The sequence below is a fragment of the Scyliorhinus torazame genome, chromosome 4 (assembly GCF_047496885.1).
Source record: "Scyliorhinus torazame isolate Kashiwa2021f chromosome 4, sScyTor2.1, whole genome shotgun sequence".
In the NCBI taxonomy this organism is placed as follows: Eukaryota; Metazoa; Chordata; class Chondrichthyes; order Carcharhiniformes; family Scyliorhinidae; genus Scyliorhinus; species Scyliorhinus torazame.
The window spans coordinates 270,496,943-270,510,625 of NC_092710.1; the positions used below are offsets into that span (position 1 = coordinate 270,496,943).

Below are 13,683 nucleotides of genomic sequence, written 5' to 3' on the forward strand. Positions count from 1 at the left end.
CCACTTTGGTCGGTACATTAGAAAAGCAGAATATATTTTAAATGAAGATTGGAAAATGTCTGTGTTCAAACGGATCGGGGTTCCCCGGAGCATGAGTCGCAGAAAGTAATTTTGGAATTGGATGCCCTCAAAGAATAATCAACCTGTCACCCAATAGAAATTCTTTTGTGGCTTCGTCGTAAACCCTTCAGGCCTATTGATCACCATTCTGAAACTCCCACTGGGCAAAGTCCAATGCCAGGAGTGAAAATTTGTATGAATTGCCTGTATAATACCTGTTGTGAAAGAACCAACAAGTGAATTTAAGCCCTGCTCCCAGTCACGTGGAAATCCAAGTGAGTCAGTACTGGATAATGTGCTCCGAGTGTATCCTTCTCCATATTCACAATTTTACATAGTTCTTTGTAATAGCACAACAGCATTTTCAAGAAATCCTGAACTTTGAAAGAAACCAGAATTATGAAACAAAATGTAACTTTTATTTTACACTATCTTGAGCATAAATAGCCCAAACCAAGCAGCTTCAGCTTGTTCAGAACTTGGCCAGGTCTCACACAGCAGGTCTAGCTGAAGTGGTGAACCACATTTTCTCCCTTCAGATGCTAATTGACCTGGTTTGCATTTTCATAATTTTGTGTTTATTAGCAGCAAGTGAGAAATTCTTGATTGGAACCCGACTATACCCCTCTTTATTGTTATATCAGACACAGCAAACATGGACTTATACAACAGGAAAAAAAAAAAGACTGTCAACAAATTTCACAGAGAATATAAAAAGGCAGAAGCCTCAGAAAAGTACTGGATGGAAATTGGGAGGTAGCCTAAAAATGTCATTATTACTGGATGACCATCCAGGAGCAAATCTTTACCAGTTTGTCTCCCACCTGTTAGATTTTTTTTGTTTTGTTTTTAAATTTAGAGCACTCAAGTAATTTTTTTTACCAATTAAGGAGCAATTTAGCATGGCGAGTCCACCTACCCTGCACATCTTTGGGTTATGAAGGTGAGCCCCACACAGATACGGGGAGAATGTGCAAACTCCACACGGGGCCGGGATCAAACCCGGGTCCTCGGCATGAAGGCAGTGCTAACCACTGCGCCGCCCCCCGCTGTCTATTAAATTAAAAAAAAAAGTTATTCCTTTCTCAAAGTCAAATTGAATCCAATTCGTCGTCCCCACAAGAGGGACATACAAGATCCAAGCTGACAAGAACAGGCATTGCAATAAGGGGATTTGGGATTTTGGGAAGGCAGGAGAATGAGGATGAGAAAATATCAGCCGTGATTGAATGACGGAGCAGACTCGATGGGCCGAGTGGCCTAATTCTGCTCCTATGTCTCATGATGGTCTTGAACCTACGCTTAATCTTGTAGCTTTTCATAATGGCCGGAGTGAGGTAGTCTGCTCAATTACTAGAAACACCACCCCTGTTTGATCAGAGTGGCACAGACTATAAAACAGTTGTTACTCCCTGTGGTAAACCTCTTACGTATCCAAACCTTCTCCATAAAATAATGACACATTCTACTACTTTGATGACAGGGAAAAGGGATTCGCACACTGGGTAGAAGGCACATAGGGTAAGTGGCGTCATAGGAGGAAGCTTATTTAAATACTATTCAAATGCTCTTTTTGTGCCACATAGTAATTTGTACATGGCTCCCTAGGTGGATGCTGCAGCTGAATGTTGAATTAGTCATGCATTCCTAGGGAAGGCAAATATATATTTGGGAATCTGAGTACTCAAAGAGTTAACTTTCAAGGTAAATTATGCTCACCATCATGGAGATATTGAGGTCTCTCATCTCACTCCATACATTCTCAGAAATGTTTCGTAGCTACATAATATTAATAACAAAAATTGCTGCAAATACTTTTGCAGTTTCATGATTGCAGTATTGCTTGTCATGATTCATCTGGTATTTCATTCCCACTTTGATGTTTTCCGTCTTGTGTATCTTGTTCCTTCACTGTCGATTGCTTCATACAACTCTGCCTTGTTTTCTGATGTGGCGTTCAAATAAGCAATGTAACCCACACACAGTGTTATGGTCAGTAGTCCAAAAGCCATCACAGGTTTATTCTGTCGCAAGAACACAAAGACAGAAATTAAATTTGACAAATAAAGTTGATTTCTCTTCTGTTGTGTGAAGAAACAATATTTTGACTCCTTTCCCTTATTGGAGCGTTTTATAGGATGATTCGCAAAATGCGATGTCTCAAAATCCAATGTCTTGTTTCCAAACTGACAAATCTGTGCTCATAAAACTGTAAGAAAGTAGAACATTCCTGGCACCCAGGGCTGGATTCACGATTCAGGAGATAGGAATGGAAACAGTTTCTGGGTCCCGAACTTTCCCCCACCGGTAGGAAACAGTCAGTCTTCATGATCGTCATGGAGGTGCCCCCTTAACTGGCATGGAGACAGGTTACCTGTCCAATTAAAGGCAATGTGTGGGTTCTCAAAGTTGCAGGGCTAATCAGAAGGCTTCCGACATGAGAGGAAAAGCAGGCTGCAGTAAAGGGTAAGTAACTGGGAGGGGGCTTCAAGATGGAAGCACCCTCTCAGCAACATCTTTCAAAGTTTAAATAAAAAACAGAAAAAGTAGCCAGACCACCACTATGCAAGATCCCAGTCAGCCTCCTTTAGCCGTGGTTAACAAGGATGTGGAGATGCCGGCATTGGACAGGGCTGAGCATAGTAAGAAGTCTTACAACACCAGGTTAAAGTCCAACAGGTTTGTTTCAAACATTAGATTTCAGAGCACTGCTCCTTAGGTGAAAGGAGCTGTGCTCCGAAAGCTAGTGTTTGAAACAAACCTGTTGGACTTTAACCTGGTGTTGCAAGACTTCTTACTGTGGTTAACAAGGTTCTTAATGAGCCAAATTTGCTACCTGCCTCCTTTAATCACATTTTGGTTTGATATTTGTAAGTTTAATCTGTGATTCACTTTTTGTTTAAGGCAGTTTCCCTTTAAGGGACTGTCCCTTTACCTTGTCCCTCAGTTTATTTGATTTAGTTTACTTGGTTATTTGTACTCATCAAAATATTTGGAGGAGGGGAGCCCTGCTTATTCCAAACCCACTTCCACAAAATGGTAGGCACTGGGATTCATCTGTCTCCATTCCCAACCTTGGTGGGATCCAAAGATTCAGTCTCCCGTGTCAGAAATAGCGCAAGTTAGTTACAAGATCTTTCTTCTCTGCAACAACAATGTCCCTCAATCCCTAAATTAGAAGACTCATTTCTATATCAAAGAGGATTTTTCTACTTCCAATATCAGGTATCAACAAATAGCAAGTGGCTTCATACTGTGAAGCTGTAATCATCAAGGAATGGTTTACATTTTCTCATACTCATTTTATGCTGTCTCTTACAAACACTGCGAGGAGATCTACACATATCATTTGTTTAGATTGGGTTCCAAGAAACAGAGGTGAAATGGTAATGTGTCAACCTGTCAGGTCGGCGCAACATCGAGGGCCGATGGGCCTGTACTGCGTTGTAATGTTCTCTGTTCTATTAAGGGAATAGTGTAGATGGGCTTTAGAGTGGTTTCACAGGTCGGCGCAACATCGAGGGCCAAAGGGCCTGTACTGCGCTGTAATGTTCTATGTTACACTCTTTCATTTAAGCTTGTATACAGGCCATACTCCCTGCCTATGCCGTTTTGATTAGCAACAGGAGATATAATTGCAATAGAGGATAACCATGTTCACTGCCTAACAGCGCAGAAAGAGGCTGAAACTGGACAAAGTGCCACGTGTTCTGGTGCTGGAGTAGGGTTAGGAAGAAGGTTGCAAATAGAGAAGCCTCTGCTTCAAACTTCCTTGAACCCACAATGCGAGAGCCAGGAGTTCGATTGACTTTGCTTCTCTGCCATTCCTCCAGAATATTACAGAAACATAGAAAATAGGAGGAGGCCATTCAGCCCTTTGAGCCTGCTCCGCCATTCAATATGATCATGGCTGATCATCCAACTTAATAGCCTAATCTCGCTTTCCCCCCCATAACTGTTTAAAAACAGCACTGTTCAAATCTAAGTGGCAATTCCCTTACAGGTTTAATGAAGAGCTCGGGGTTAACTGCACGAAAAAGGCTGGTGGTTCGGATTCCTCTCAGTCCGGGACTTTTGTAACCAGCACTCTTTGGAGGCTCCGCCTTTGCATCAGTCGTGTCGGGTGAAGACATAGCTGACCACTGTCCAATTTACGAACCTGTGCACAATAGAGTAAACACCATTTAACAACTTACTTTTATATAGCGCCTTTAATATTATAAAACATCCCAAGGTGCTTCAAAAGAGCATTATAAAACAAAATATGATAGAGCCACATTAAAGGGTAGATGACCATAAGCTGGGTGAAAGGGGAAGATTTTAAGGAGTATTTGAAAGGAGGACAGCAAGGCAGTAAGGCACGGAGAGGGAATTCCAAAACTTAGGGCCAAGATAGCTGAAGGTGCAGCCTCCATTGGTGGAGCGATTAAAATCAGGGATGCACAAAGACCAGAATTAGAGGAGCGCAGATATCTCAGTCGGTTATAGGACAACAGGAGATAATAATCTTTATTATTGTCACAAGTAGGCTTACATTAACACTGCAATGAAGTTACTGTGAAAATCCCCTAGTCGCCACACTCTGGCGCCTGTCCGGGAACACTGAGGGAGTATTCAGAATGTCCAATTCACCTAACAAGCACGTCTTTCGGGACTTGTGGGAGGAAACCGGAGCACCCGGAGGAAATCCATGCAGACATGGGGAAAACGTGTTGACTCCGCACTGTGCTAACCACTGTGCTATTGGCAAGGTCATGGAGAGGTAAAAACAAGGTTGAGATTTTAAAATCAAGGTGTTGCATGACTGCCAGCCAATGTAGGTCAGCGAGCACAGGGATGATAGAAGGGGGCTTGGTTTGAATTAAGACACAGTCAGCAGAGTTTTGGATGACCTCGTTCATAGAGGGTAGAATATGGAAGGCCTGTCAGGGGTGCTTGGAATAGCCGAGTCTTGACGTAACAAAGGCATGGAATGAGGGTTTTAGGAACATATAAACTGAGACTGGGGCAAAGTTAGCTGATGTCACGGAGGTCGAAATCTGTGGTCTTAAGTGATGGTGCGAATGTGAGGTCAGAAGCTCATATCGGGGTCAAATATGACCAAAGGTTGCAAACAGACTGGTTTAATCTCAGACTGTAGACAGGGAGAGGGATGAAGTTAGTAGCTACGGAACAGAGTTTTAAGCAGGCACCCAAGATGATGGCTTCAGTCTTTCTAAAAAATGATAGCTTCAATCTTTCCAATGATTAATTGGAGGAAATTTCAGCTCACTCAGAATTGGATGTCAGATAAGCAGCCTGATAATTTAGCAACACTGGGGGAATCTATAGAGGTAGTGCTAAAAAAGAACAGAGTGTAGTCAGTATATACTAAAACTAACACTCTGCCTTCAGTCGACGATGCCAAGGAGCAGCATGTGGATGAGAAACAGGGGGGGGGGGGGGGGGGAATGACCAAGGGTCAGTCCTTGGGGGACACCTTAATAGGTATAACATTTTGCGCATATTGTGACAATTTTCAGCAATACCCTTTGTAACTAAAGCTTTTTGGCATAGTGGTTAGCATTGCTGCCTCACAGCGTCAGTGACCCCAGTTCGATTCCGGCCTTGGGTGACTGTGTGGTTTGCACGTTCTCCCAGTGTCTGCGCGAGTTTCCTCTGGGTGCTCGGGTTTCCTCCCACAGTGCAAAGATGTGCAGGTTAGGTGGATGGGCCATGCTAAATTGCCCCTTAGTGTTCCAAGGTTAGGCGGGGCTGCGGGGGAGTGAGCCTCGGTCGGGTGCTCTTTCAGAGGGTCGGCACAGACTCGAGCCGAATGACCTCCTTCTGCACTGTAGGAATTCTGTGATTTCCTAATCGCTTGTGATACCTTTACGTTAACTTTGTGATTCATACACAAAGGGCACCCAGATTTCTCTGAACAACATTTCCCAGTCCCTCACCATTTAAAAAATATTTGAGTATTGCTGATGACAAACATTGCCTTGCACTTCATCAGAACAATTCACAAGAATACCAAATGTCAAATTTGCACTGCGTGAGAAGAGGATGCTGATTGGTTGGCAAGTGGGCCCCTATTGGTAGGGGCATTATGCTGAAGACTATCAAACAACTAAGAATAATATTTGGTTTCTCTATTTAAGAGAAAGGAAAAGCGCAAAGAATTGAACGGATGGAAAAAGAAAGTAGTGTAGAGGAAGAAAGGCAAACAAGAGAATGAAGTGCATGGAAGGAGAGGAGAAAATAAAAAAAGTGAAGAGTAGAAATCACAGGGAAAAGAAAAGTGATGGGCCAAGACGAACTGAAGGAAAACTTTTAAAAAAAATAACGGGAGGAGAGAAGAGTTCAATTCCTTCCAGATGGGGTTAGGGAAGGGTAACACCAGCATTTTGGAAAAGGAAGCACAACTGGCTTTTTCTGTTCTGAAGTGCCTGGCCTGCCCCAAACATTCAAATAAGGGGCAAACCAATAATACAAACAGAAATGGCTGGAAACACTTTGTAAAGTCAACATCTCGTGGGGATAATAACTGGATAAAGAGCCCTTCAAAAGTCATGTATTGTCAAGAGACGGTATAAAAGTGCTTTTGAAGATAAATCTGTTTTCACCTCACATCCACAGTAATCAAGTGAGTAAAATAAAGCGCTTCCTTAGGATTTCTTTAGGGTTCTGCGATGTTTAAAAAAAATCACAACCGAATAATTAACCTGTATATTTTCAGGATCAAAGCTGTCTATAATGTTTATTCCCGCAAGCTTCACTCGTCCTCAACGGGTCTCAGCAGCAACAACACAATCCAACGTCTCTCCAGACCTACCTTCCTTCCTGCTAACAAGCTCTCGGAAATCCAAGCTGAACCCGCACTCTGCAACTCCAGACACGCATCCAGCGCCACCATATGGCTGGCGGTCAACACAACTCTCTTCACCACTCAGAGAAGAAACAGGACATCACTTCACCCTCAAGACCTCTGCAATCTGAGAGAAATCTCTTTCTGGGTGGGCTTTCCCTTCACATTCTGGTGCTGAAAAAAGATTAGTTGTCACAGTAGTCCGGCTATTTAAACACTGCAACAGAAACAGTTGAAATGATCACTGAAACAATTTTCGCCACAGATAGTCATAGTCATAGATGTTTACAGCATGGAAACAGACCCTTCGGCCCAGCTTGTCCATGCCGCCCAATTTCTATCACTAAGCTAGTCCCACTTACCCGCATTTGGCCCATATCCCTCTATACCCACCCTGCCCATGTAACTGTCTAACTGCTTTTTAAAGAAAAACATTGTACCTCTACAACTGCCTCTGGCAGCCTGTTCCAGATGCTCACCGCCATCTGTGTGAAGAAATTTCCCCTCTGTCCTCTTTTGTATCTCTCCCCTCTCACCTTAAACCTATGCTCTCTAATTCTAGACTCCTCTACCTTTGGGAAAAGATGTTGACTATCTACCTTCTCGATGCTCCTCATTATTTTATAGACCTCTGTGAGATCACCTCTAGGCCTCCTACACTGTTATGCCACAACTTTCAGGTTGATCTGAAACTATTTCAGGTTGGTCTGTGTGCATTAATGTCGTATTACACAAGCTATCACTACTCAAGCTGGTAGATCTGAAATCCAGGAGATCATCCCACCACAGTTTGGATTCACGCATAGTAAAATGTGAAAATAAAAATTCAAACATTTGGTTTATTTCAACCAGCTAGGGGCTGGATTAGGACAGGGCTAAATCGCTGGCTTTTAAAGCAGACCAAGGCAGGCCAGCAGCACGGTTCAATTCCCGTACCAGCCTCCCCGAACAGGTGCTGGAATGTGGCGACTAGGGGCTTTTCACAGTAACTTCATTTGAAGCCTACTTGTGCCAATAAGCGATTTTCATTTTATTTTACATTTCATTTCATTTCATCATATCACCCAGTTTTCCCCTCAATTCCTCTTCAAATTCTAAAAAGAATACTGACGCAATTTTTTCTATCCACTCCGATCCTATTTTATCTTTCCTTATTCTTTTCTCTGTTAAACATACAAACATATACATTAGGATCAGGGATAGACTACTTCACTCCCTCAAACCTGCTCCACTATTCAATAAGATCATGGTTAATCTCATTGTAACCTCAATTTCAAATTCCCGCCAATAACCGATAACCGTTCACTCCCTTGCTTATCAATAAGCTATCCACCTCCGCCTTAAAAATACTCAAAGACTCTGCATCCACCATCTTTTGAGGAAGAAAGTTCCAAAGACTCACGATCCTCTGAGAGAAACAAAACCATCCCACCTGTCTCTAATGAGTGACCCCTTATTTGTAAACAATAATCCCTAGTTCTAGATTCTCCGACAAGAGGAAATATCTGCTCCATATCCACCCTGTCAACATCTCTCAGGATCTTAAAAGTTTCAATCAAGTAACCTCTTACTCTTCTAAACTCCAACGGGTCCAAGCCTAGCCTGTCTAATCGTTTCTCAGATGACAACCCTCCCATTCCAGTTTAGTAAACCTTCTCTGAACTGCTTCCAATGTATTTACATCCATCCTTAAATAAGGAGACAAATACTGTACCCAGTACCCCAGATGTGGACTCACCAGTGCCCTATACAACTGAAGCAGAACCTCCCTACTTTTGTAAACAATTTCCCTCATAATAAACAATAACATTCTATTAGCTTTCCTAATTACGTACTGTATCTGCATACGAGCCTGTTGTGACCCATGCACCAGGACATCAAGATTCCTCTGAATCTCAAAGTTCTGCAATCTCTCATCATTACCATCAGGAGCATAGAGACACAGAGAGATCTGGGCCTGCAGGTCCACAGATCCTTAAAAGTGGCAGCAGAGACTTCCAGTTGTGGCTATGCAGAGTTAAGTCGCATGTTCGGCAGCTCCCGCTAGAAACGGACTTTTGGGCTCTTTTTAGGGCCCCCAATGGTACTTTTTCGATGATTCCCAGTATGGGAAGGGGACAGCAATATTCCCCCAGCACTGTATGGATTGGACCAGGAGTGGAGCAGTGAAAAAAGTGGAATTGGAACAGAGAAAGATGCGAGGGAGGAAGACCAAGATGGCGGCGGGCGGAGAGCAGGCAGCGTGGGCGCAGTGGTCACAGGAGCAGCAGGAGTTTCTCCAGCGCTGCTTCACGGAGCTGAAGGCAAGCTGCTTGAGACTCAGACGGCCCAAGGGGCGGCGATCCGGGAGGTCCGGCAAAAGGTCTCGGAGACTGAGGACAAGATCTTGGGCCTGGCGGTGAAGGTGGAGGCGCACGAGGGGCTCCATAAGAAATGGCAGGCGAAGTTCGAGGACATGGAGAACCGGTCGAGAAGAAGGAATCTGCGGAATCTGGGTTTCCCGGAGGGGCTGGAAGGATCGGATGTTGGAACCTACGTGGTCACCATGTTGAACACGCTGATGGGCGCGGGGGCTTTCCAGTGCTGGCGAGGAGGCCCAGGCCCAGCGAGCCGCCGCGGGCGGTGCGGGTGCAGTTTTACCGTTTCGTGGTGTCTTAAGGTGGGCCAAGAAAGAGCGGAGCAGCAGGTGGGAGAACGCAGAGGTCCGGATTTATCAGGACTGGAGCGCGGAGGTGGCTAAGAAGAGGGCCGGATACAATCGGGCTAAGGCGGTGCTACATCGGAGAGGGGTGAAGTTCGGCATGTTGCAGCTGGCGCGACTATGGGTCCTACAGGGACCGTCACCATTACTTTGAGACGCCGGAGGAGGCGTGGACATTTATTCAGGCCGAAAAGCTGGACTCGGATTGAGGGTTGGGAACGAGGGGATGCTGAGGGGGGATGGTTGGGACTGTTGTGTCGTGTTTTGGGGGGATTGTGCGGTTGGTTGGGCAATGTTTCTTCTCTGTCTGTTGGGTGGGTTCGTGGGGGGGGGGCAGGTAAAAGCCTGTGGGCGTCGGTAGCTGGAAATGGAGATGGGGCCCCCTGGAGTGGGGGGGGGGGGGGGTTGCGGGGGGTGGGGGGGGGGAGGCCCGAGCCGGGGGAATTGGGACTGGGCCTGGAAAGGGAGCTGCGCCAGAGGAGGCGGGGCCGGGTGGGTGGAAAGCGTGGGCTTTTTCCCGCGCTAAGGGTAGAAAGGGGTGGGGCCAGTGCTGGAAAGCGCGGGCTTTTTCCCACGCTGAGTGTGGAAGGGGGTTGGGTCGGAGGGGAGGGGAGAGCCCATTGACAGAGAGGAGGGGGGAGGGAAGACTCCCACACCGGGGGTGTCGATCGAGCGGCGGGAGTGGCCGGGGTCAGCAGGACCTGGTTGACTCACGTGAGTGTAATGGGGAGAGCAATGCTGCTAGGGGGAGACCTAGCTGGGGGGAGGGGGGGGAGCGGAACCGGGTTGCTGCTGGAATGGGCAAGGGGGAGCTGGTGTCTGTAGAGGAGGTTGGGGCGGGAGTCTGCCCTGGGGGAACGGGAAGTGCGGGGGGGCGCGGGCACATGGCTGGCCTAGGATTATGGCTAATCGGCGGGGAGGGGTTGGTGGTGGTTGGGGGGGGGGGGCTGTGGGGGGGGGGGGGGGGCAGCCCCCTGATCCGGCTGATAACCTGGAATGTAAGAGGCCTGAACGGGCCGGTCAAACGGGCCCGTGTGTTCGCGCACCTGAAGGGGCTGAAGGCAGATAGAACATAGAACAATACAGCGCAGTACAGGCCCTTCGGCCCACGATGTTGCACCGAAACAAAAGCCATCTAACCTACACTATGCCATTATCATCCATATGTTTATCCAATAAACTTTTAAATGCCCTCAATGTTGGCGAGTTCACTACTGTAGCAGGTAGGGCATTCCACGGCCTCACTACTCTTTGCGTAAAGAACCTACCTCTGACCTCTGTCCTATATCTATTACCCCTCAGTTTAAAGCTATGTCCCCTAGTGCCAGCCATTTCCATCCGCGGGAGAAGGCTCTCACTGTCCACCCTATCCAACCCCCTGATCATTTTGAATGCCTCTATTAAGTCTCCTCTTAACCTTCTTCTCTCCAACGAAAACAACCTCAAGTCCATCAGCCTTTCCTCATAAGATTTTCCCTCCATACCAGGCAACATCCTGGTAAATCTCCTCTGCACCCGCTCCAAAGCCTCCACGTCCTTCCTATAATGCGGTGACCAGAACTGTACGCAATACTCCAAATGGGGCCGTACCAGAGTTCTGTACAGCTGCAACATGACCTCCTGACTCCGGAACTCAATCCCTCTACCAATAAAGGCCAACACTCCATAGGCCTTCTTCACAACCCTATCAACCTGGGTGGCAACTTTCAGGGATCTATGTACATGGACACCTAGATCCCTCTGCTCATCCACACTTTCAAGAACTTTACCATTAGCCAAATATTCCGCATTCCTGTTATTCCTTCCAAAGTGAATCACCTCACACTTCTCTACATTAAACTCCATTTGCCACCTCTCAGCCCAGCTCTGCAGCTTATCTATATCCCTCTGTAACCTGCTACATCCTTCCACACTATCGACAACACCACCGACTTTAGTATCGTCTGCAAATTTACTCACCCACCCTTCTGCGCCTTCCTCTAGGTCATTGATAAAAATGACAAACAGCAACGGCCCCAGAACAGATCCTTGTGGTACTCCACTTGTGACTGAACTCCAATCTGAACATTTCCCATCAACCACCACCCTCTGTCTTCTTTCAGCTAGCCAATTTCTGATCCACATCCCTAAATCACCCTCAATCCCCAGCCTCCGTATTTTCTGCAATAGCCTACCGTGGGGAACCTTATCAAACGCTTTGCTGAAATCCATATACACCACATCAACTGCTCTACCCTCGTCTACCTGTTCAGTCACCTTCTCAAAGAACTCGATAAGGTTTGTGAGGCATGACCTACCCTTCACAAATCCATGCTGACTATCCCTGATCATATTATTCCTATCTAGATGATTATAAATCTTGTCTCTTATAATCCCCTCCAAGACTTTACCCACTACAGACGTGAGGCTCACCGGTCTATAGTTGCCGGGGTTGTCTCTGCTCCCCTTTTTGAACAAAGGGACCACATTTGCTATCCTCCAGTCCTCTGGCACTATTCCTGTAGCCAATGATGACATAAAATTCAAAGCCAAAGGTCCAGCAATCTCTTCCCTGGCCTCCCGGAGAATCCTAGGATAAATCCCATCAGGTCCCGGGGACTTATCTATTTTCAACCTGTCCAGAATTGCCAACACCTCTTCCCTACGTACCTCAATGCCATCTATTCTATTAGCCTGGGGCTCAGCATTCTCCTCCACAACATTATCTTTTTCCTGAGTGAATACTGATGAAAAATATTCATTTAGTATCTCGCCTATCTCTTCAGACTCCACACACAACTTCCCATCCCTGTCCTTGACTGGTCCTACTCTTTCCCTAGTCATTCGCTTATTCCTGACATACCTATAGAAAGCTTTTGGGTTTTCCTTGATCCTTCCTGCCAAATACTTCTCATGTCCCCTCCTTGCTCGTCTCAGCTCTCTCTTTAGATCCTTCCTCGCTACCTTGTAACTATCCATCGCCCCAACTGAAACTTCACACCTCATCTCAGAGGTGTCATGCTCCAGGAAACGCATCTGCGGGTGGCACATCAGGTAAGGCTAAGAAAGGGGTGGGTAGGGCAGGTGTTCCATTTGGGGTTGGATGCAAAAAATCGGCGGGTGGCGATTTTGGTGGGAAAGCGGGTGTCGTTTGACATCGTGGCAGACAACGGAGGTAGATATGTGATGGTGTGTGGTTAGCTGCAGGGGGTGCGGGTGGTCTTGGTAAATGTATACGCCCCGAATTGGGACGATGCGGGGTTCATGCGATGCATGTTGGGTCAGATCCCGGACTTGGAGACAGGGGGCTTGATAATGGGGGGGACTTCAACACGGTGCTGGATCCGGCATTGGATCGCTCCAGGTCTAGGATGGGCAGGAGGCCGGCAGCGGCCAAGGTGCTGAGGGGGTTCATGGACCAGATGGGAGGAGTGGATCTGTGGAGGTTTGCGAGGCCGGGGGCCAGGGAATTCTCATTCTTCTCCCATGTTCATAAGGCCTACTCTCGGATTGACTTTTTTGTAATGAGCAGGGCCCTGATTCCGAGGGTGGAGGACACGGCATATTCGGCGATAGCTATCACTGACCATGCCCCGCATTGGGTGGACCTCGAGCTGGGGGAGGAGAGGGACCAGCGCCCGCTGTGGCGTTTGGAGGTGGGGTTGTTGGTGGATGAGGAAGGGAGCGGGCGGGTCCAGGGGTGTATAGAATGGTATAGAGGCCAATGATAATGGGGAGGTGCAGGTAAGGGTGGTCTGGGAGGCGCTGAAGGCGGTGATCAGGGGTGAGTTGATCTCCATTAGGGCCCACAGAGAGGGGAAGGAGAGGAGAGAGAGGGAGAAGCTAGTGGGGGAGACGGTAAGGGTGGATAGGAGGTATTCAGAGGCCCCGGAGGAGGGACTACTCAAGGAGCGACGAAGCCTCCAGGCCGAGTTCGACCTGTTGACCACCAGGAAGGCGGAGATGCAGTGGAGGAAGGCGTAAGGGGGGTGTACGAGTACGGAGAGAAGGCTAGCCGGATGCTGGGACACCAGCTTCGGAAGCGGGAGGCAGCGAGGGAGATCGGGGGAGTTAGGGATGGAGGGGGGAGCAT

The 13,683-nt window shown here is 47.1% G+C and overlaps 1 protein-coding gene across 2 annotated transcripts; it reads right to left on the minus strand.

Moving 5' to 3' along the window:
* Window positions 1-457: 457 nt before the first annotated feature.
* smim8 (small integral membrane protein 8) lies at window positions 458-6,883 on the minus strand. 2 transcript variants are annotated; one of them, XM_072499797.1, is made up of 3 exons: window positions 6,768-6,883; window positions 4,062-4,219; window positions 458-2,084 (listed from the first exon to the last, which is right to left on the minus strand). In XM_072499797.1, exons 2-3 carry the CDS (start codon window positions 4,191-4,193, stop codon window positions 1,926-1,928), a joined length of 291 nt encoding a protein of 96 aa, XP_072355898.1. In that variant the 5' UTR covers window positions 4,194-4,219; window positions 6,768-6,883; the 3' UTR covers window positions 458-1,925. The 2 variants fall into 2 exon arrangements, with proteins under 2 accessions (XP_072355898.1, XP_072355899.1); XM_072499798.1 differs by having other exon boundaries at window positions 6,669-6,793.
* Between the last annotated feature and the right edge of the window lie 6,800 nt (window positions 6,884-13,683).

Bases quoted from the DNA above. Each gene is read 5' to 3' on its own strand.
- smim8 (XM_072499797.1), bottom strand. From the start codon at position 4,193: ATGTCTTCACCCGACACGACTGATGCAAAGGCGGAGCCTCCAAAGAGT. The intron at 2,085-4,061 runs GTAAGGGAATTG...TTCTTGCGACAG, and splicing joins CCGAGCTCTTCATTAAACCT to AATAAACCTGTGATGGCTTT.